We start from the raw sequence: 24,382 nt of genomic DNA, 5'->3' as shown, positions 1-24,382 counted from the left end.
GACTTCCCCCAGAGAACCCTGATAACTGTAACTTCTTAAGGATACTGTGAGGGGATAACTACAGCTCTCAGGATTCTTTGAGGGGAGTTGTGTGATTTAAATGCCTGGATTATCTCTAGACCAGGGGTAGCAAACCTGCAGCCCTTCAGATATTGCTGCACTACAACTCCCATCGTCCTTGACCACAGAGCATGCCATCTGAGTCTGATGAGACTGAAGGTCTGACAACATCTGGAGGGCCACAGGTTCCCCTACCTTGGTTCCAGATGCTTTAGTTCTCTGTAGACAGTATACAGTGGTACCTCAGGTTAAGTACTTAATTCGTTCTGGAGGTCCATTCTTAACCTGAAACTGTTCTTAACCTGAAGCACCACTTTAGCTAACGGGGCCTCCTGCTGCCACCACACCACCGGAGAACAATTTCTGTTCTCATCCTGAAGCAAAGTTCTTAACCCGAGGTACTATATCTGGGTTTAGCGGAGTCTGTAACCTGAAGCGTATGTAACCTGAGGTACCACTGTATTTCCCAATTGCTCACATTCACGTTTTTTTCTTTTCTTTTTGGCAACAAATTAACAAGTGTTGTTTGGGAGCCTGTTCAGAATTATTTATCTTGTTCTCTTTACCTGCTGTTATCTGTTGGTTTGTTATGGGGTTTGGGCAATAATTTATATTTATTGTTGACTGGTATTTTGAATACCTAAAAATTATAACCACCTCAGAAACCAGTTTGAATAAATTGAGGGATCAATCATCCATGTGTCATGAGAAGCAGTGGTTCTCAGATTGTGATTCTTATACATTTCAGGTGTATGGGACCACTTTGTCAGGGAATACTCAGGAGAGGGGAATAGAATTCTCTGAAAACAAAAACTATCCCCTTTCCCACTTCAAGTACATTCTTCTGCTCCCTGTTTTCTGTTCCTGTGATCAGTTTTGACCCACAAGACCTACCAAGTGTAACATGTATCTAACACGTCCTCCTAGAGTTGCATTGAGAGAAGCAGGAAGTGACAGTTATAGGCTTAGGAGCTTCTCACAAGTCCTTTCGTCTCTGTGGCCCAAATTTACATTCTTTACGGGGGCCACTAGGGGCGCATCAGAAGATGGCTGACAATAACATCTCTCTGACCCACACAAGGTAATTTGGAGGCTGTGATGGGAGTAAATAGCCTCCCTACCCCCCCAGGATTGTGGGGTGGGACTGCCCTTGCCTGCTGTGCCCTATACCACCCCCAAATTTGTGGGGATGGGGGCACTAGCCACAATGCCCTCCTGTGGGATTTCGGCGCTCCTGGACGCCGTCTCTGATCCACATAATGGATCTTTCTTTTATGTGATTAAACAAGAATCCCCCCCACACACACACAAGTCAGAAATGTCGTTTTAAGGACTTAAGCTGTGGATTTAAGGCTGTGTGGAGATAAACTTCCGAACCAAAGCATGTTTTGAGAAGAGCGTGGAATGTATAAGGGCTTTGGAATGACGCAGTTAAAAGTGCCGTCGCCATATTGGGAAGTTCTGTCGGAGGACTTAAGTCTGGGAGGAGAAATAGAGCTGTTTTTATATTGTGGGTGAAACTCCTCAGAGGGACTTAAGAATGACAGTTCTGTAATTAAAGATGGAAAGAGCGATGTTATCTATGAAGGCGATGATATATGGAAACCATCTCGATTTGAGGATTGAAAGAACGGAAAAATTCACACAGGATTATTATTGGTGTTTATCGGCTTAAGGAGACCATCAGAAGAGATCATAAAGAAAAAAGAGAAAATATATGAACAAGATGTGATGTGGAAACAGCAAGATAAGACTGGATAGAATTATGAACTTTGTTTGGACTGATTTGGACATTAACGCAGTAGCAAGAAGATGATCAGAATCCCCCTTCGGATCTTGAAATATGGGTCCCCTCAACAAAATTTAAAATTCGGCTTTGTAATTCGGAATTTATGTGATGTGATTTGATTTGATTGGCCGGTTAATAAAAATTATTTTTTTAGAAAAATTTACATTCTTTACAGAAATCCCCACAAGTCCAAAAAACTTCAGTGACTGTGCCTAAGGAATGATGACTCTGGTCCTGGCCACAGCTGACAGTGTTGGTCTTCAAAGAAATACTAGCCTTTCTCCCCTCAAAAACATTGGTTCCTACCACTCCGATCCTAGAACAACTGGCCATTGTCTTATGAAAGATTAAAATAAGTGTAAACATTAATTTTCATCATCAACTACAGAATAGTTTGTACCCGCAGGTCTTTGCCTTCCAGAGCCAACGATGGGACCCAAATGTGCAGGTGACTCCCTGGATACAGTCATTATGTGGATATAAGTTCCTTAAAAGTCAATGCAACCAAGCTCTGGGCTTTCTGGAGACATCTGGTGTGTCTCCTGTTGAAAACAGGATGTCAAGACTTGATAGATCCTCGATAGACCCATTCAGTAGGGCAGGGCTCTTTTTGACTCCCAAGCAATGTTTTTAGGATCAGTATTATTACCTTTCATTTTTCTTCAACAGACATCTTGGGCCATTACTGCCCATTTTAATCATTTCCCCATCCAATAAGTCTGGTGACATTTCCATTCAGTTACGCTGTACGTCCTCTGCTGACATGCAAGGGGTTGGGTAGTAAGGTCTTTTTGTTCTCCTTCCTTGGCTCAATGGCACCAGTTGATCTCAGCAGAGGCATAGTCCAAACTGATGTTTTCGAAGCTGGTGATGGGTGCGGGATGCAGTTTCCCCCCTAGAGTAGGCCATCATGTTAATCAGGGTTGATTTGTAAACGGCGTCTCCCCACCCCCAATCCCTTTGCTTGACTCCCGCTTTTCTGCTCAATGGCACAGATGCTGCTTTGTGCTGCCTGAGACCAGGCAGCTATTAACAGCAAATCCAGCGAAGGGAATTAATGAAGGAGTCTACTAATAAAAGACAGCTCAGGACAGCCAGACCAACTTGCTCCGAGCAGTAATTAACTTTTTAAAATACTCATGAAGGTAAATATTCCATCAGTGATGGCCCATGCTCTCCTCCTCTTTTTTTTCCCTTTTTTAATAAAGGCAGGAGAGAAAGGGAAAAGGAGTAAGGGGAACACTCTGATCCCAAGAAGCTTTAAGACTATCAATTGTCCATGCCAATAAGAACCATTTTCAGTGAGTTGCTGTGATTTCCTTCTCTTTCCAAGTCCCCAGCACAGAAAATATGGAGCAATTCTCAAGAGGCCAAGACAGAAAAGATCCAAGCAAGAACTTCTCCATAATTAAAATAATTCAGAAAGATTAACTAAAAATCCCCCCGTAGCACAAATTTATGACAGTAGCCTGCATTATGGATGGGTTGATCCCCTCCCAGAGGACTATAATTGTATTACCATTCTCTTTCGTTATGAATTTGGATTTTAATAATATTCAACAACACTATTAAAAAAACAAATTATCAATGAGGCTTTGGCAGAGAGCACCCTTGTGGGTTGTGTCCTAAAATCAACTGTCATGCTTGGGAAGCCCATCCACTGCTTGAAGAATCTTTTTTGGATCAAGTTCTTATAGCTATACGGGGATGCTTGTAGCTGCTTGTAATGGGTAAAAGCTCGGAGACGTTGAACTCCATGGCTGCTTACAGGCTTCCTATTTCAAGAGCTTGTGTGAGTTGTGCACCACAAGCAAAGGAGCTTTGCCTTTGGGAGTGGTACCTATGGGGAAAATATATACCAGATATGGGTAAAAACAGGCCACAACTTCATAGGTTACAGACTGGTTAGGCATAGAGTGAGGATCAGTGATCATTGGGGAGCTTGCATGCTATCTGATGCTCCACCAACATCCCAGCCCTACTGCTGAGCCCCTCCAGGTCATAGCCAGCAAAGGTCCTGCTATGGTGCAGGCCAGGCATGAGAGTTAAGCTGGCAACCTGAGTAACCAGTGCTCAGTACCCCCTTCCTGAGCCAGGGCTGGGGAGAACCATGCACACCTTGAGCTCCTTCAAGGAAAGGTTAACTATAACGGCAATCATAAATAGCAATAAGTGTCATCAGATAAAACATAAAGGGATCACGCAACCGCATAGGTAATTCCTGCTCTTGCCACATCACTGTCCACACATGCAGTGTGGGAGAATGGGGCTCTGTCCACATGCTGACGCATGCATGTACAGTTCCTCCACACAAGAGGGGGTCCTGAGTGGAATAGGAGACCACAACTTGGTGTGATACACATGCAGGGCCCTTTCTCATGGGTGACAAATGAGTAGAGCTGGGGTGTATCTACTGAGCATGCCAGGGATGGGGCTAGACCATAGAGCCCTGGGACATGTTATTTGAACACATGAGGAGGGGTGTCTGAAACCCTTTATCTCTCAGTCTCAACATTCACATTTGTAATATGAACATAATAATGTCCTCACTTGCAGGGTTGTCTTAAGCGTTGAAGGTTTCAGACATTCATAACAGCGTATATTACCATTATACCAGAGTATGAGCTGAGTATTATATTTTTGATGCATCCTAAAAGGAATCGGAAGCAGAGCATCTAAATTCAAGAAGCAAGGGCAACAGTGTTTGTTTTTAATGTCAGGAAGGGTCATTATTATGAACTCTGGTTGTGAGCTGATTAAATTGGCCAGACCGAACTGGAACAAAGTACCAGATTTTGAAGTCCTCATATTTGTAGCTTCCTTTTACTTACATAGATTGTAGTCGAAGCTAATGAGGCCATTTCAAAAATTTGAACAGTTCACAAGTCCAAGTTGTGCACGGCAGACAGGATTCACCTATCGTGCCCCATCAGCAGAGGCCCTGCACAAGAACCTCCGCTTGTACAACGATGCTTCCTACCTCCTCCCTTCTGTGCCCCCCAATGACTGGGTAGGGGGCCAGGAGAACCCACAGAACAGCATGCTGGGGGAGGAGAGGGGTTTCCATTCCATCTGGCTTGTGCAGACATAACATTTGTCATAGCCCAGCGTTGAATTGCACTTTGGGCATTTTAAAATAAAATACTCAACCGGGCAGGAAAAACAAATACTAGGGCTTAAATCTGCTCATGGGAAAAGCCAAGTCAGATTAATCCTTGATTCACGATGAGGTTTTGGGACATTTTCATTCAGACATTTTCTTCAAATCAAGGGGAAGTTAGAGGTGCTACCACTCATTTATTGCTTGTGAATTATATATATATATATATATATATATATATATATATATATATATATATGCAGGTTTTGGTGTTTTCGGGTATCTTCCCGTGTAAGAGTTGGGGTGTCTAGGCGACGTTTCGACGAGGTCTCACTCGTCATCTTCAGGCTGGTGCTTTCGGCTTCTTGTTACTAGAACAGAGCAGGATCTCAGTGTTTGAGTTCCTATAAATACTGTTGAGGGGGTGTGGTGTATAGCCTCCAACGTTCTGGGCAGAGAGGAAGTTCCCAGGTTATTGTGCCTTTTCTTCTTTTGTTCATTAATTACTTGAGGGATATCTTGAGTGATTTCTTGAGTGATATTCTGAGTACCACTTAGGAGGGTCATTAGGTGTGGATTAGTTGCTAAAGCTTTCGTGTCTTGACCTCTTGAGCTTGTGAAGAGTTTTTCTGAGTTTTTCTGAGAAGAGTTTTTCTGAGAAGATGGCTGTACTGCACTTAGTTGTGCTCTGGCTTGGCTTCGTGTATAGGGGCGAGCTGTGGTTTTGTGCCCTGTGCCAGCCAGATCTGTGTAGGGATTGCAGGGGGGTGCAGCATCCGGAGGTGCCACTATGGTTTGGCTACTGGATGGTGTCTGTAATTTATCTGTGGAGAGGGTCTGGGTTTGGGTCTGGTGTGGTTGATTGGAGATGGCGTTCTGTGTGCCTCTGGTTCTGGTGTCGGTTTTTGTGGGGAGGGCTAATTTCCAGATGTCTGGCAGGCGGGACGTGTCGTCACGCTTGTTCATGTTGTGAGGGTGTTTCTCTATCTCGATGGCTTCCATGATTATTCTCTTGTGGTGATGTTCCATGTTAAAGAGCAATTTGGAATCTGCAAAATTAATTTCGTGTCCTGTTTCTTTCATGTGTTGGTAAAGAGAGGAAGTTTTTTCTTCTTTTTTGACGGCATTCTTGTGTTCTGCGATACGTGCATTTATTCGTCTGTTTGTTTGTCCAATGTACGTGGCTGGGCAGACTTTGCAGGGTATTTCATAGACCCCTTGGTTTTCTAACTGGATTTTATCTTTTGGGTTTCTGAGGATATTGGCTATTTTTTGGTTGGTGCAAAAGGCTGTTTTGATATTGTGTTTATGGAGGATTTTGCTAACCAAACGCCTGGCTGACGAAGACCACTTGACAACTGAGTTACAGAATCTCTCAAATGTGTTAATCGCCAACGGATACCAGCAAAACAGGGTTACGAAGCTAATCCAAAAAGAAACACCCCCCAAAAACCAAGACACAGAAGAAAACAATGGCATGGCCCTCCTTCCTTATATCAAGGGCACCACAGATAAAATTAGCAAAATCCTCCATAAACACAATATCAAAACAGCCTTTTGCACCAACCAAAAAATAGCCAATATCCTCAGAAACCCAAAAGATAAAATCCAGTTAGAAAACCAAGGGGTCTATGAAATACCCTGCAAAGTCTGCCCAGCCACGTACATTGGACAAACAAACAGACGAATAAATGCACGTATCGCAGAACACAAGAATGCCGTCAAAAAAGAAGAAAAAACTTCCTCTCTTTACCAACACATGAAAGAAACAGGACACGAAATTAATTTTGCAGATTCCAAATTGCTCTTTAACATGGAACATCACCACAAGAGAATAATCATGGAAGCCATCGAGATAGAGAAACACCCTCACAACATGAACAAGCGTGACGACACGTCCCGCCTGCCAGACATCTGGAAATTAGCCCTCCCCACAAAAACCGACACCAGAACCAGAGGCACACAGAACGCCATCTCCAATCAACCACACCAGACCCAAACCCAGACCCTCTCCACAGATAAATTACAGACACCATCCAGTAGCCAAACCATAGTGGCACCTCCGGATGCTGCACCCCCCTGCAATCCCTACACAGATCTGGCTGGCACAGGGCACAAAACCACAGCTCGCCCCTATACACGAAGCCAAGCCAGAGCACAACTAAGTGCAGTACAGCCATCTTCTCAGAAAAACTCTTCTCAGAAAAACTCAGAAAAACTCTTCACAAGCTCAAGAGGTCAAGACACGAAAGCTTTAGCAACTAATCCACACCTAATGACCCTCCTAAGTGGTACTCAGAATATCACTCAAGAAATCACTCAAGATATCCCTCAAGTAATTAATGAACAAAAGAAGAAAAGGCACAATAACCTGGGAACTTCCTCTCTGCCCAGAACGTTGGAGGCTATACACCACACCCCCTCAACAGTATTTATAGGAACTCAAACACTGAGATCCTGCTCTGTTCTAGTAACAAGAAGCCGAAAGCACCAGCCTGAAGATGACGAGTGAGACCTCGTCGAAACGTCGCCTAGACACCCCAACTCTTACACGGGAAGATACCCGAAAACACCAAAACCTGCATTCCTGTACCCGTGAAAATCTACGAAAGCAAATATATATATATATATATATATATATATATATATATATATATATATATATATATCCCCTACTAGTTTGAGTGTAGAAATAAAATTTGTTTTGGCTCTTACATTTTGCAAGCAAAACTGCTACTTAGGTGGGTGGGTGTTTTGATCGGTCAAAGCATCTAGTTCTCTCCAATATTGTTCATACCTATGAAAATAAGATTAGGGGACACAATTCCTTTCTCTTGTTCAATTGCCCAATTGTGTGGTTGAGTGCAGCTGCCCTGAGCTGCCTGCCACAGAGTCAAAATCTTCCCAATAAGCTTTCGGCGCTCGCCTAGAAAACACAGGCTTAGCTCCCATTTAACCGCCAGCCTCGCTCCTGGCTCTGTTTTATTCCTTCACGCTGAGTTTATCTGATTACTTCAGCCATGTGAAACAGAAGGCCTGTTGACACTCTCAAGTGAAGGCCTCGGTCTCATGTGTGGCTGGAGATCATCAGTGATTCTGTGAAGAGGCAGAAATAAGCTCTAGAGGAACACTGGAATGGCTTGAATGGAGCCAGCATTATACATATTTCTGTCACGCAAACAAATGAGGAATGACTGCGTTGATGTACAGCAGGCACTAGTTCCTCAGACTGCCGGCAATGAAAATATGGCAGAAGACACATTGCCATGATTGGCTAAACATCTATCTCCTCTAGGAACTGGGGTTCTGTGAGCAGTGGGGTCAGAATTCTTAGCACAGAATCCTCCAAACTACAATTCCCAATATTTTTTTAAGGGCAGGAGAGTGAAACCTGTTTCAGTCTGAGGATCAGTGGTGGAGGGGGCAAGGCAAAAAGTGGGTGGGGCGACAGATGTGACTTTTTCTTTTGTAAGGTAAAGGTAAAGGACCCCTGGATGGTTAAGTCCAGTCGAATTCGACTATGGGATGCGGCACTCAACTCCGCTTTCAGGCCGAGGGAGCTGGCGTTTGTCCTCAGACAGCTTTCCGGGTCATGTGGCCAGCATGACTAAACCACTTCTGGTGCAAGAGAACACCGTGATGGAAGCCAGAGCGCACAGAAACGCTGCTTACCTTCCCGCTGCAGTGGTACCTATTTATCTATTTGTGATGGTATGCTTTTGAACTGCTAGGCTGGCAGGAGCTGCGACAGAGCAAAGGGAGCTCACCCTGTTGCGTGGATTTGAACTGCTGACCTTACAATCAGCAAGCTCAAGAGGCTTGGTGGTTTAGACCACAGTGCCACCCGCATCCCCTTTCTTTTGTACAGTAGCTGCAGTCCAGACACCCAGAACTTTCTTCTACCCATGTATCTCTCCTTCCAGATAAGCAAACGGCATAATTACTATTCATGGACACATTGCAGCGAGAACGGGCGGTGGCATTAGAGCAGACAAGTTAGGGAGAGGGGGTGTGGCCTGAGGAAAGCCCTGAGGACTAGATAGAGAGCCAAGGTGTTGTGTGTGTGTGTGTGTGTGTGTGCGCGCGCGCGCGCGCAAACACACACACGCAATTGCATTGCTTTGAGAAAGTTATGTCTGCCAACAAGGTGCAAAATCAATGTACATTTGTAGTATCAATATGCTCAGAGAGAAACAAGTAGTGGTGCTCACTTTAAACTCTAGAGCAAATTTCTCGCAGCTTTTAACATGTTTGGACCTAATCCATAAACTGCCATGGCAATGTGGAGGCCATCAAATAGCAAACTGCCCCATTCTGCTCTGTGCCATGACAAGTAAGTAAGTAAGTAAATTTTTATTTATACACCGGCCAAGACCAGGCTCAGGGCGGCTAACATAAAATATCAAATACCTTAAAACACAATCAAACAATTGATTAAATTACAGCTTAAAATTAGAATCAGAATAAAATTTAATGACTGCCCACGAATTACAACCATAAGGGTCAAGAACCTCAATTATTCATCAGGGCCAGCTATCCATGTTGGTCCCACATGGAGGAGAAGCAAGCATTATTGCACAATTCTTTCTAAGGTCACAAACAGACTGAGTTTCTCTTTCTCTGAGGCTTTGATGTTTGGCTTCCGACATTTAATTTTGTATTGTGATCAGCAACAGAAAACAAAGGGACAAACAGCTGATCAACAGCGATGGTAATCCACTGGCTTTGTCTAAAGGGGGTGGGGAAAATATCTTTGTTTAAGATTACACAGCCAAATTATGGTTGTAGATCAGGAACACTCTTTTTAATTATGGCGATATGCTCTGAGATGTATGCATTACTTGAAAGAAAGCACACACAGCCCCTTGGGGTTCGGCCTTTGTCGAGCTGGCACTAGGTTTGGCTTCTCAATGCTATTCTTATGCCAAGGAGGGCAATAAACCCCCTTGAGAGACATAGAACTGCCAGTTGAGCTTTGACAGTGTGGAGAAGCTTTTATACCAAAAGCATAATACACAAAGGGACCATAAAGATGTTTTCAAGGAAGATGACCTCTTTGTCAGGAGAAATTAAGCTTTTGTGGCAAAGAGCTGCTATGGAAACAAGCGGCCCCTATTTCCCCTCCGTAATTTTGAACTGACAGTTGTCCATTTATATCCCCTCTCACACATCTGAAACCAAGCCCACGCCAACATTCTTGCGGGGCACCAACAACCGTTCCCAGTCTGTAAAAGCTAGACATGTCCTATCACACATGATACTAAGAAGCACCTTTGAGACCATTTATGCTGTGTGTTAATACTATTAATGATGAATACAAACCAGAAAAAAGAACTCTGAAGCCTGCATCTATCTAATGACTCTGGCCCGCAAATTTTTTTGCCATAATAAACTTTTTTAAGATGCTGCAGGACTCTTTGCCATTTTATCTGGTAAATATAGGCTGCATGTATGCTTTATGAGACCTATGTAAGCCCAAGTTTATTTGCACTTTATATACCCTGTAGATTGATCAGCTTCCCAAACCTCCAAACTGTATGGCTGTCAAGATATCTGCAATGTTCATAAATGGGAAGGTTCTCTGTGATGCACAGAATCTGATTGTTGACTGGTTCACACATGCACTAAACATGCATGGTGCAGGCAACATTTCAGTGATCATCAGCATGGGTGTAGCCAAGGGGGGCAGTGAGCAGCTCCCCCCCCCAGATCAACTAAATCAATAAAAACACTTAACTAACTGAGGTTCTGCTCCCCAACATAAATCCTGGCTAGATATAATTTTATTGTATTGTGAAAACAAGAAATCAAAATAGCAAAGGCTGGCATGGAAGTGGTATATAATCCTTCCTCACTACCCTCATTAACTTAAATAATGAAACAGATCTCCTCGTTTTACAGTCCAATAGAAGCCTAAGTACACAGAATCCGCACTAAAAACTCCATTTCGCTCCATGTTCTGATGTATTGCAGCTGTTATAGTCTGTAACAAAGCAGACAATTCTGGTGTAATCTAGCCCCGTGTTCAAATATTATTTCAGCCATAAACTTACTAGGTGGCCTTAGGTGAGTCACCATCTCTTAGCCTCCACCAGGATGAGGGTCATCGGGGCTGGCATTATTAGGCATCTGCCAAAATTCACAGCCTGCAAAAGGGGGGGAGGGTGTTGCTGACCTCCAAAGCCACCTGCTCACATGGCCTGCTCACTCGTCCTCTCCAAGCATGCAAGCAGGGATAAAGCTGGCAAGATGGAGCAGCATCCTCCATTTGCGTTCCACACCATCTGGACCAGGTGTGCAGATTGGTCCCAGAGGAAGATAGCAAGTAAATGAGTAGTGATGACAATGACAAGGAAGAGGCTGGACCACTCAGAGAAGAGACCCACAGAGGACATCTTGCTCAAGAGCACCCCCCCCCCAAAGAATCTGGATGAACCATTTGTGCCCTCACTTACCTCACCTGCAATATTTAGTTAGTCAGTTATTATACATTTATAATATCCTAAATTTCATCCAATGATCTCAGGATGGCATACATGGTTCTCCTGTGGGATGGGTTTTAATGAGTAGGAGAGGATATATTAATTGCAATTTATCCCTCCAGGCTCCCATATGTGTGGGCTGAACAGAATTTCAAAATCCCATCATTGGCAGCAAAATTAAAAGCATAGGAATTAGGCTGCAAAAACCCTGTTTTGGGCAAGTCCAGCTATGAAGTAAGCTGGCTTCCCCCTTCTTATCCCACTTCAGGCAACAACTTGTGAAGCAAATTTAAAAATATAACTTGCTTTCTTGTAATCCTTTATTGGCAGTAAAAACTATGCAGGCAAAATACTTATATTTACAGCAGGCATAGGCAAACTCGGCCCTCCAGATGTTTTGGGACTACAACTCCCATGATCCCTTGCTAACAGGACCAGTGGTCAGGGATGATGGGAATTGTAGTCCCAAAAACATCTGGAGGGCAGAGTTTGCCTATGCCTGGTTTACAGCATAACCAGCTTCAGGCGTGCACCTGGAGCAAGCAGAGGCATATCTGCAACCAATCCTGGCCAAAGAAAGAGAGAGAGGATAGAGAAACAGGAAGTACTATATGCCCCTCCCCCTCCCATGGAGCATGGGAAATAACATCATACAGATCCCTCTCTACCAATTGTATTTCTATGGTCTGAGTATCTGCCTATCAGCAGTACAGCTCTGTGGTGTTAGCCCCTTCTCATGTTAACTAGCAAGAATATGCATGTGTTGGGTTACTCTGCTGATCTTCCACATCTCTCTCCCCATTTTATCATCACAATAACCCTGTGCAATTAAACTAAGAGTCGGTGACTGGTCCAAGATGATCCACTGAGCTTCATGGATTAGTGCAGATTTGAAGTCTCTCTGCCAGGTCCTAGTCCAACCTTGAATCACACTGGTTCTCAATCAGAAGATCAATACTATTTACTCAACCTTTTCAGATTTCTTGCAACAGTTACTGAAATAATGTATTGTTGCACACCATCCCAATCTCCAAGCATTGCAAGAGTCCTGGGATTCTAGGCGTTTACCCAGAACAAAGGACAGTGTAGACTGTCGTATCTTTAGGTTTATTTGCATATCTGTACAACCTGAGCCTATGTAGAGGGGCTCACAGCATTAACACCCCAGAATGCCATGCCTCTCCCATAGCCACGGCCTTGGATTCAAGCAGAAATCAAGCATGTCTCTTCCTCTCAGGCTTCTACCTGCAGCCTGCTAATAGCTTCTAGATCATACACACATCAACTCTGGCTTTTGTCCTTCCAACTACAAGCCAGTTGAGGGAGGGGGCGCAACCATTTTCTCTCTAGCACAAAGCCACTTCCTTTGTTACCTTAATGATCTATACTTGGTGGTCATTACCTCACCAAGAAGTTGGCCTGGCTATTCCACAAATTGAATCCTCCATTACATTTTAAATTTTGCTGGATCCAGGAATTAGAAGGGGTTGGGGCATATGGACTAACCCTGCCCCCTACTCAGAACACTTTATAAAGTGCTTTGAACACTCTAAGGCGCTACAGAAGGGAGAAGAGATGAGGAGCAAGAGCTGCTGATCAATTAAATAAACATCTGAATCCTAACCAATTAATCATCTAACATTAATCAATGTCATTTGATTATATTTACATATTGCAAAATCAGTGAGGATAATGAAGAAAGGGAACAGTTGCACTTCAGTGCAGATTTGTCTGAAGAAAAACCCATCTTTGAAACTTCCTGCTTACTCATTGATAATGGTTTGTTGTTACCTAGGGAAGTCGATGCTGGAGTCAAGCAGAAGGCATCTAAAAAGGCTTGGGGTTGCGTCCAGTGATGTTGTCCCATTTGTGGAAGGACTTCTGCTTGGGCAGTGTTGTTTCTCCTTCCTCTTCTCTCCCTGCATGCCCCCCAAAATGGATTTGGGGTACACACATGGAGTGAGGAGAGGAAGAGCAAAAATGGAAGGTTCTGTTGAGCAAGTGGAAGACCCCTTGCATGAATGGATGCAACCGACAGTGGTCTTGGATGTTCCACCTCCCAAACAAAATACGGAAATCAGAATATAGCTCAAAGTGCTTAAATCCCATGAATGTTATAGGGCTTAGATGTGCTTAAAAGGGTTCTGCTCAAATCCTTTAATTCATAGCTGCCTATGATTCATGAATCCATTTTTGCATCTTGCAAGATATGCAGTCAGACACCAGCTGAAAGTCCCTTTTTCAGTGTCCACTTGAAGGTGAAACAGAGGACAATCATGTCTCATCTTAGGAGAGAGACGGAGACAGAGAGATCCCTCCCCACCTCCCCTTAGCATTCTCAGAGTTTAATCATTAAAAGGGATAGCATGGTTGTTTTAAAGGCAGTGTGTAAAGCTGGTCCTGACACACAGGTCCACACGCTGTCAGGGTAGTGAAAGATTGGCTCTTGTTTTGTCCATTCTGGGTCTCAGCTTCAGATTGCTGCTCACATCAAAGCAGTGATTATGCAAATATGCACTTTTAAAAGGGTTGGGTGAGGAGAGAATTATTTATCACACAATAAACCCCCTGCTAGGGTGGGAAACAATAGATCTGATCACTTCTAGCCCAAGGCTCAAAAAGGGTGGGTTTTTTTTAACTGGACTAACCTAATTTCACTAATTCTCTTTTCACACATCTTTCTCTTTCTTTCTTTCTTTCTTTCTTTCTTTCTTTCTTTCTTTCTTTCTTTCTTTCTTTTGCTGAACTTTATACTCTTGGGTCCCAATCCAGTAGATTTCTAGATTCACGAGCTGCACATTTTATTTAATTAATATGGCTACTCAAGAATTGGCTGCTGAATAAAGATTTCCAGGTGCTGATGCCCAGAAGTTAGAAAGCAGAAGACCCTGGTGTAGAATAGGCATGTGAGGGGGAAAGGGGAAAATGTGAAGCGAGGTGGTTGTGATGATGTAGTAGTGGCAGTGATCGATGTGTGGTCCATACAAGAGAAAAAGAAAGAAATCAGGCTAGGCTAAACTGAGAAAACCATATGAGATGGGACCTTTCTGCAACATCATTGTATCAAAAGTAGGAGCCCCATACAGAGAACCATACTACTTTGGGGTAAACTCCCCCTTTTTATTGTCTCCTCTTGCAGACTATTAAAGAAAGATTATGCAGGTATGTGGCATAATGTGTGAATAAGTCATAATAATAATAACAACAATAATTTTATCATTTATACCTCGCCCTTCTGGCTGGGTTTCCCTGGCCACTCTGGGTGGCGTCCAGCAGAATGCAAAAAAGCCATTTCTATACATTCTGCAACAAGCACAACTTGCTTGTTGCCCAATACTCCTACAGTGGGCTTTTCAGTGACGACAACACAATAGGTTGGATCTTTTCACTTATTTCACTTTGTGCTCAGTTCCCGTTGAAATCAGTTGAAATAATATGCCCCACTGAGAGTCTAAAATGTCCCTAGAGTGGCCAGTCATTTTAATGCTTGCTTCCTACGGCTCTCAGACGTTTTTGACGTCTTGTGCACTCCCCTGAGGTTTTGCAAGAGGGCGGTATAAATAAATAAACTTTTGCAAATAAATAAGTCGTAAGTCGCTTGTCCCATTGGTTCTTGATAAATGAATTCACTGATTAAAATAAAAATTGCACTAGCTGCATTCATTCATGTGCATGTTTGACAATCCCCATCATCCACCACCAAGACCTACCCCTCTCCAACTAATGCTGCTGAAGGGCAGGGCAGTTAAGTACTGGAGGGCAGAGCCTTGTGTCTCACGCAGCCCTGTGCCCATTGAGCAAGCCTGCTGCCCTCTAAAGCCGTAAAGGCTGCAGTCCCCTCAGGAGAGTTGAAATAAGGTTTATCTGCCACTCTAGTCTGCTTCTGCACATAGAAGTGCTGAGTCACCTGTTGCCTCTGGCAGTAGAATGTCTTGGTCGGCCTCTCCTCCTCACCTAGACTTGGCGCCTCAGTGACTCAGCTCAATCTGTAACTCCAATGCCATACCTGCCCGAGGCACGCTCGCAAAGCAGAGGAAAAGAGGGAGTTGACACATGTAGGGTTGTATTGACATGGATCGTCCACACGTGAAACCGCCCTGCGAGGACTTGGTTTTAAAGGGAAGCTCGGGATTCAGGTGGGTCTCCTTTTGTCCCACCGATCCGGCTTCCCCTTGGAATTGGTGGTTCTGTTTCTGCCCTTCTGCCGTCTAGTCGTTTGGTCTGGGGTATTGGGGGTGGGAGAGAAACGGTGTGTGCTGCAATCCCGCTCTGTCAGTCTGCTGCCTGGAGCGAGGGGCGGTTCGCCCTCGGCAGGACTCGCGTGCGGGGACAAGGCGCCCAGGATCCGCGTCTGCCAATTGTCACTCAGCCCATTCAGAAGGGATATAGCTGAACGAAGGGAGGCAGCAAGCTCGCTGCCTTTCTCTCTGTTTCTCCTTCTCCCCTGGCTTGGAGCAGCTTTCTGATTGGCACCAGATTAACACGTAGGGACCAATCGACGAAACGCATCACTCTCACTCCTTTGTTCCCAGCCTGTGGCAACACGCGATGGGCCCTTTTCAGACGTTCTCAAGACCTCAACGTAGAATTCCCCGAAGTTAATATGATTTGAGGTCGGGTAAACATGCACACACACACGCCCTGGCGTTAAACGGAGTGAGGTAGCCCTCTGAGAATTTGGATTGTCATGAAAGGGAAACAACTCATTTAAGTGTTGGTGTGTGTTTTTCTCCTACCAGGCAGGGGGAGAGGTGTTTGTGGGTTTTCCCACCTCAGATGACAAAATAATTTGGACCCTTGGATCGATGTGTTTCGACTTGTCCCGGAACTGGGGTGCCAATGTGCTACTCTGCAAATATAGTGCAGTGTGGTGTAGTAGTTGGAGTGCTGGACTAGGACCTGAGAGCCCTGGGTTCAAATTCCCACTCAGCCATGAAGCTCACCTTGGGATAATCACCAACTGCCAGCCTAGCCTACCTTCCAGGGCTGTTGTGAGGATAGGGTAAGGGAAGGGAAGGGAAGGGAAGGGAAGGGAAGGGAAGGGAGAGAACCATCCACACCCCCTTCAGCTTCTTGAAAGAAAAGTAGGCTATAAATGTGAAACATAAATGAACAAACAATGCTGCAGCTCTGTACATACCCTGAAGTCCCACTGAATTAAATGGGACTTCTGAATGGATACATCTAGAATTGCACTATGAGTAGGCATCAATTAGGCTTTACTTCCCAGAACTGTAAATGCGTTAGCAATGGGGCTGAAGCTATTGCCTTGTGACATACGGTTGCCTGCTGACACTGCAGCCTAATAATTCGGTTGGTTCTAATGGGACTTACCCCCAGGTGACTGCCACTGGGTCCTTGGTGTGTTGTAACTCATCCTGCTATACAGTGTACACACACAAGCATAGAGACTAGGTGAAAAGTGATGGGGGGGGGAGTGCTTCTACACAGAGTCATCCCTGGATGTGATGATGATGAGGGAGACTGAGATCCACACAGACACAGCTATTCATGGTACAGTAGTGGCTAGAAAAAGCCCACCTGCACATTCATCACAGCCTGGCCTAGTCTCCCTGTACAGAGAAGCACAAGCCCCCGATTTATAGCAGCATCTTCGATATACAGCTAGTATGTACTGTAGGACAGCCCTAGAATCTGGGCAGGATCTAATTAGGCCAGCAGGCCTGGGGGACCTTTCTGCTAGTCAAGAAGAAGGGCGGGCTATGAATATTTTTACTAAAACAAATAAACATATATCTCAGTTTGAGTGCTTTAACTCTGGAGTTAACGCCCCTTTCAGGAGCCAATGAACCACATTAGAAGCAGCTTCTCGATCCGGAACGTCAAAAAGCCACAACCACTTGGACGTAAACCATTTAAATCCCATTGCAGTGAATAATCATTAGATTGACTTCCATTGGTGTAGAATTGGTATATTTGTCAATAGTTCATATTTCTTATGGATGTAGGTCAGCTGAAATACAAATTATCCAGCTTGAACTGGTTTGTGAGTCTGGCTGTGTGATTTTTCAAAGAGTGGCTTTTATGTTCACTCAGTGTGTTTGTGTGTGTGTGTTTGTTTTATGCATGTGTGCACACACACTTCCTTATTTATGCTGTTTGTGGTACAAACCAGATTCCCTGAGGTGCATCAGAGAAAGTTTTGCTGCTGGCTTTTTAAAGGGACACACATCTTGCTTTGTCTCCTTTAGCCAAGCAGATAAATAGCATTAATACAGCCTGACCCAATTCATGCCAAGTCCCATTCTGATAGGTAGGAATTACTTTCTGGTTCATATTAAATCTGATTTGCTAAGAAGCCTTAGGTGGATAGCTACTTAGGGTAACCAGTAACTGAGAAATTAAAATGCAACTGCAAGAAATAAAGTCATGGATCACCACCAAGCACATCTTATGAAAATTATATACTTTATTTATATATCTGTTTCCTTTTAAGAACGATGTCCTTGCTCTGAGAAATGTAAATACATACTAGAATAAACTCTGAAATATACAGGGGGGAAATACGTCTCCCCCCACCCCCATGAAATCTTTTCCTTTGTAATAAATGGAAACAAACACGTGGGTGGTTGATTGCGGGTAATGCTCCGTGTCTGCTGGGATTTTCACAGTCTGCTGAGATTTTTTTGTAAACTGGTGAAAGGACGGAGGAGTTCCTCTCCCCCTAAAGGGTCGAGAAGATAAATAATACATGAGCCAGTCTTCCCTCCTGGTTCAGCGCCCACCCCACTCCGACCCCCACCTCTATACCCCCCCACAAACCCTTATAATAAAGAGTTCCGCCTAAATTTCCACGCTTGCATTCAGTCGTGACAAAAACCTACAAATTATACAATGACTTCTCACCCGATCTACAAACAAACAAACAAAAACAGAGCCCAAAACTTTCTTTTTCTCCTTTTTCCATCCAGCCATTTCCGATAAATCATCGGAGAGACAGATGGCAAAATGGGGAATGGGGGCGTCGAGGAAGGAGAAATGTGTGCGTCTGAGAGAGGGAGCGCGTGAGTGTGACAGAGAGAGAAGGCGAAGGACAAAAGACATTGTGCCTGGCCAATGTGGGAAAGTGCACATCCGAAAGAGAAAGTTTGGTTTGACAGGTGAAATTCCCACAGCCTCCAGGCGGGCGATGGGAAGCCGGCAGATGCCGCGCCAGGCACCGCCAACGCGGAGCTGGCATGGCGAAAGGGAGGAGAGGACAGACCCAAGACATTCACGTCTCTCCGGGAAGCCCGAGGAGGTGAGCCCCGGCGGCTGGGCCGGCCCCGAGGGGCCGAACTCTCCCCGGGATCGCGCCCAAGTCCCTCGGCCCTTGTTTGGTGAGCGGGCGCCTGCGCGCTGCGCTCGACGGCGACAGTTCAGCGTCAAGCATTGGCCGGGAGGCCGGGCGAGAGCGAGGATAACCTTGGGGCGTCAGATGAGGTCCCTGGACAGCACGTAGCGCTGCTTGCCCGGCTGCCAGTAGTCCAGCTCCGAGGCGGAGCTGCCCCCAGGGCTGCAGGGGGACAGAGTGCAGCTGTACGTCGAAGAAGAAGAGGAGGCAGCCGACGGGGCCGGGCTGGTGGTGCAGCTCCAGGACGAGGCTGGCGAAGGGCTGCCGTCGGCGCTGCCCAGAACCGCCTCCGAGAAGGCGGCCGCTGCCGCAGCCACGGCCGCCCCACCGACGCCACCGACGCCGTGGTCGGCTAGACGGAGCGTCTCGCTGAGCGCCCAGATGTAGTTGTGCGCGAAGCGAAGCGTTTCGATTTTGGTGAGCTTGGCGTCCTCGGGGAAGGTGGGCAGCACCTCGCGCAAGGCGTCCAGTGCCGAGTTCAAGTTGTGCATGCGGTTGCGCTCGCGGTTGTTGGCCTTCAGGCGCCGGCTCTTCTTCAGGCGCTGCACGGTCTCCACCGTCTTGGTGGCCCGCGAGCCGCTCCGGGCCCGGCCCGTCGAGCGCCGCTTGCAGTCGTGGCGTCTCAGGCCCAGGTGGCGCAGGTGAGCCAGCTCGGAAGCCGCTCCGGGGACGCTCTCCGCCGGCCCCGAAGGCGAGAGGGGCTGGGACGCCTCTTCCTCCTCCTCGTCCTCCCCTTCGGAGCCGGACGAGAACTGCGTCAGAGAGGAGGAGGAAGGGGAAGAAGAGGAGGAGGCGGGCGGCGAGCGGGCTCCAAGCAGCAGCGCTTCCTCCTCCTTCAGTTCCAGGTTTTCCGGCTTCACAAACATCCTGAAAGGAAGAAGAGGCAAGAGGAGAAGCGGTCAGATCAGCGAAATGAACCTGACGACCCTGGCAAGGCTGCCCGCCCCGTCCACTCTATATAGCAGAGATGGATTGTGTTGTGAACCGCCCTGAGCTCTGCGGATGAAGGCGGTATACAAGTTTAATCCTGTAATAATAACAATTAATACTAAAATAAAACAACTCTGCCGCGTCCGCCGCGTCCATCTCCCTGGAGCCTCTGGCTGGAGAAGAGGCGCGCGGAGGCGCTCGCTTGCCAGTTCGTCTCTCCAACTCCACGTGCTGGGCGCTTGACAAGCCGGAAAAGTTGACGGCGCCTCACACTACTTAACCCTTTGCTTCCTGCTCTTGCCTAGAAACGGGCCCTTTCAAGTCGATAGGGACCATAGCGTCCAACCCCCTGCCATGCCCAGTCTTTTGCTCCAATGTCAGATTGTGGGATTTAGGATCTCATGCTCTAGCAACCGAGCTATCCCAGCAGGATCTGCCCTTCCAGGAGCCATCCGGAACAAACTAGGCAGAGAGGGAGAGATGGGACTCACCGCCCGTTCCTGATGAAGGGATATGGCTTGTACCCCTCTTTCTAGTAAAGCCCCGTGAACTTCTGTAGTTAAGGGGCTTTAAACGACCCCTCTGATTTGTTCCCCGCGTTCGTGTGTCAAAGTGCCAACAGCGGACTAAGGAAAGCGAAACCCAGACAGACTTTATTGGAAGAAGGAAAGGACCCCCGCTGCCTCCCCATCTAAGTGCTAATGGGTGGGAGGCGGGGGGCGGCCCCTGCGATTGCGCTTGGCCAATTTAGCGGGACATTCGCCGGCAACTCAAAAAACAAAAAACAAAAACCCAAGTCAATTCACAACCCCAACAAAACGCATCCCAGCTTCCATCCAAGCGCGCAGCGAGAGAATTGGAGACTTACTTGGCTCTCCTTCTAGAGGCGGTCGGATTTTGCTGCGCGCTGCGTAGAGTTTGTTTGGGGTTTGTTTTTGTTTTTGCCAGGGAATGCGTCGGGCCGCTCGTCTCTCGCGCTCTCCTTTTTTTCCGCACCGCCCCCTCGGTGCAAAAGCTGCAGCCCGGGTTTGGCCCCGCGCCGCTCCCCTCCCTGCTTGCTGGAGAGGGTCCCACTGTTGCCGGGCGCTGGGGTGGCTCCAGACCCCTTTGCCGGGGTGACGGAAGGAGGGGGGGGAGAGAGTTTGGTGTTGCTGATCGCGTGTGCGTGCGCAAGAGACAAGGCAAGCCCGACGGGGCGAGCTGCTGGCACGCGCCCCTCGCCTCCAGTTAAAGCGAAGCTGCTTGTGTTTCCGTGGCTGTGCGTCTGGCACACGACTCTCCTTAAAACCCCTTATATACCCCCCGGACAACAATCAAATCTACCCCCAGGGCCTCCTCGGCTCTTCCTCCCCCCCTCCTCCCTCCCCAGGTCGAGTCTTTCTTTTCATTTCATTATCATCACTCATCTCTTTTTTTCTTTCTTTCTCTCCCTCTCTCTCTCTTTTGGGGGGTTGGTTAGGAGGTTGCTTCTCTTCCCCTCCCTCCGCGTCAAGCCCCTTTGCCACCCACCCACCCCACCGACCCCTCCCCTCCTTCCCTCTCGCTTTCATCTGATCCCTCGCAAGTGTGTGGCGCAGCCCCGACGGCTCTGGGGTGCGATTGGTGCCTTGCGCTCGGCTGGAGCGTGCCGCTAATTTATTAATGAATGGGGGTCGCGAGGCGCAGCTGGCCAATCGCAGAGTCCCGCTAGCCACGCGCGCTGGAACCTGCTCCCTTTCAGCAGCTCATTAGGCCGGGTGTGGGGGGGGGGAGTCAGAGGAAGGGCGTCCTGCAAAGGCTTCAGCCTCCCCTTTGCTGACTCCTCAGACCCCGAAGGGGCGGCTCGCAAGAGGCGCCCTGCTCTGCCCACCTCAGCATCAGAGACGGGGTGCGGGAGGTGTCTTGCGCCATCCCGAGCAGGCTTGTTCGGATGTTCTGAACCAAAGGCAGAGCAGGTAGAATTGAGGAGGAGTTGCATTTCTGAAATCAGGATTTCGCCCCATCAACACCCTTTCCGGGTTTGCCTTTCAGGCAGAAAGGTAACCAAGTCCCCCTTTTCCAGCTGTTGGGGGGGTGTAGTTGGAGGCGCAGGTAAGGGCAAGGACAAGTCTCTCCACCCCGCGCAGGTGGTTACGTGAAAAATGGGTACTTTTCACATGCCGTCCACGATTAAGTCATCAAGTGGAAATTAGAAGCTAAGGTTGCAGCGGCGTAGCGTGGGTTGTCAGCACCCGGGGCAAGGCAAGTAATTTGCGCCCCCTAACCCGTGGATTTGCGCCCCCTAACCCTAACCCCCAGATGTTGCGCCCGGTGCGGCCGGCCCCCCCTACACCCCCCACGCTACGCCACTGTAAGGTTGCGTTTACAAGCTGACTTCCTTGCTCGAAAGCGAAAGCCTTCCAAATCCAAAGGGAGCAGGCGAAAGTGCCATGCCGCTGTTAAAAGTTTTACAAAGACCTGAAGGGGCGTGTTGATCTCGTTCCAGGGTTCTAAGTGTTAATGTGCTCTTTAAAAGCTCTTTATTAATTGGTTTCCACTGAAACACTCGTAAATAGCTTTCCTCTTTCCACGTCATCCAAAAAGTCACATTTCACAAAACGACATGGGGCTGTGCTTATGTCGTCTTCGGTGACTGCCTGCCTGGAGGTAGTCCACTTTTCTTCAGCTGGTGGGTGTTTTGAGATACAGACTTAGGGCACACTTCAAGCACACCAGCATGAGCCATGGACAGTGCCAGAGGGCGGAAATCGCCCCCCCCACAAGGAAACAGTCCTCCCCACTGCCTCCCCAATTGCTGGACTCCTGTCCTTAATGCATACTATTATTTTTCTTTGCAAGATCGTAACATGTGGGACACAACTGGCTCATGTCTAAATAAAATTTGTCCTTCTGTGCCCCTCATTTTCCTGGTATGAGCACTGGCAGCAGCACCCACCATTTTCTAGTATTATTATTAGTATTATCTTTTTTAAGAAGAGGAAGAAAGTGGATGAGAGAGCAGGATAAAAAGAATCAAGGAGAGGAAGTAGGAAAAAAGAAATAGCGCGCGCGGGGGGGGGGGGAGACAGTGTAAAAATACTAAAAGTGATCCCACTGGAGAATGAGACTGAACGTAGGTCCAAGTTGAGAAAGGTTAGAGAAGTTTCTTGAATTATTGGGGGAAGCTGTGATGAAATACACAACTCTGTTTCTTCTCAGTTTGGGGCAAGTTATACTCATGTCCATCGCCTTCTTTTTAAAAAGTCGACTGAGGTGTGACCAAAGGTGAAGGACGGTTCCTTGAGCAAGACTTGGAGACCCTTGGTTGAGACAGTTGAGGTAGACACGAAATGGGTGCTCAGGGTTGGACAGTACGGTAAATGTTAAGATTGACCAAGTCCACCTAGACATTGCAATGGAATGAGGCTGCCGGTGAAAAAGGAGGGGATTGCTATGCGGGGCAAAATCATCTTCCCATTTCCAGGTGGCAGATGTTCCCACCTAGTGTGCATCATGTTCACAAATTAAGATTTTTCTCTTTAAATGTCACAGTGCCAGCTCCAGACCCGATTTTCACGGAGCGGGTTCCTCTCGGTCAGAGGAACTCCGCCATTGCCGATGGCGCTAACCCGGAAGTCCCCAGACTCAAAATCACTTTAAGTGCCTCTCTAAATATGTGTATGTGTGGCGGGGTAGGAATTATAGGAAGCTAGAGCTACAAACTGGGCTGTGTGCGCCTGTATTTGCGTCCCATGCTTTAACTTCCAATGCCTATGCGGTGCTGAACTTCTTTTGCCTAACAAGCAAGGCACGTTCTCCAAAGGGGAAGCTCCTTTCTCATATTCCCAGCAAGTGAGCGGAGGGGCTAGCCCTGCTTAGTCAACGGAGCCCTATAAATAGTAGTTTAGAAACTCTGTTCCGCCATATCCTCCAAGGCTGAACGCTGGTATAATAAAGACAAAGTTCTTACGTGTGTGGGTCTGTCTGCGATAGAGAACGAACTTTGATTTATTGAAAAGAAGGGATGCACAGATGGATGTGTTGCGGTGTGGTGGGGAAGTCACATGTGCAAATCAAAGTCCTGCGTTTGCAGGGTCGCCGCAGGAAAACTCCAGGAAGATTTCTGCGCCTTTAAAAGATGCAGGACACTCACACACTTTCTGGGGTTCCTTTCCCCGGTTTTAAATGGTTGTTGTTTGCGCTAAACCTACGGGCAGGGATATATCTATCCGTGCCTAGTGTCTCAGAAATTCCAGAAATTATCCCAAAACTTCGATGAGCTCTTATCATCCACGACCGACGGAGCTTCCGCCATCGTCGGGGCATCCCGGGAGCTGGGAAAAGCTGCCTTTGCCGCCTCTCCACCTGCCGCGAGCAAATAAGTCCTGTCCAAGAAGAAGCGCCTTCGGCGCCCCCCCCCCCCCATTCAGAGCCCGACGGCGCGGGTCTGCTCTCGGGCTGAGCCGGTGGAGGGTTTCTCACCGGCGGAGGCGGAGCGAGCAGTGGCAAATGAGCGGCGGCGTCTTGGCCTTTCCTCCTCCCTCCAGGCTGTGCTGTGCGCGCCGTCGGGCTAAACGGATTCGGTGGCGAGACTCTGCGGTTCCGCAGCGACCCTCCTGGCCCTCGAAGGAAGGAGCTGTCCAAAGCGTCTTCCTCCTCTGCAATTTTGGTCCGAACTTCTGTCCCTTTTGTCCCCCTTTGCCTGGCGG

The 24,382-nt window shown here is 47.1% G+C and overlaps 1 protein-coding gene across 1 annotated transcript; it reads right to left on the bottom strand.

Moving 5' to 3' along the window:
* Nucleotides 1-18,234: 18,234 nt before the first annotated feature.
* NEUROG2 (neurogenin 2) lies at nucleotides 18,235-21,190 on the bottom strand. Its single transcript, XM_081209234.1, has 2 exons — nucleotides 20,584-21,190; nucleotides 18,235-19,652 (listed from the first exon to the last, which is right to left on the bottom strand). Exon 2 carries the CDS (start codon nucleotides 19,649-19,651, stop codon nucleotides 18,866-18,868), a length of 786 nt encoding a protein of 261 aa, XP_081065360.1. The 5' UTR covers nucleotide 19,652; nucleotides 20,584-21,190; the 3' UTR covers nucleotides 18,235-18,865.
* Between the last annotated feature and the right edge of the window lie 3,192 nt (nucleotides 21,191-24,382).

This window comes from Podarcis bocagei, assembly GCF_964188305.1.
Source record: "Podarcis bocagei genome assembly, chromosome: 9".
Classification (NCBI taxonomy): domain Eukaryota; kingdom Metazoa; phylum Chordata; class Lepidosauria; order Squamata; family Lacertidae; genus Podarcis; species Podarcis bocagei.
The sequence above is the reverse complement of the archived record's forward strand: the minus strand, read 5'-3'. Positions and strand labels throughout refer to the sequence as shown.

Excerpts from the sequence above, each read along its gene's own strand:
- NEUROG2 (XM_081209234.1), bottom strand. The coding sequence starts at position 19,651 with ATGTTTGTGAAGCCGGAAAACCTGGAACTGAAGGAGGAGGAAGCGCTG.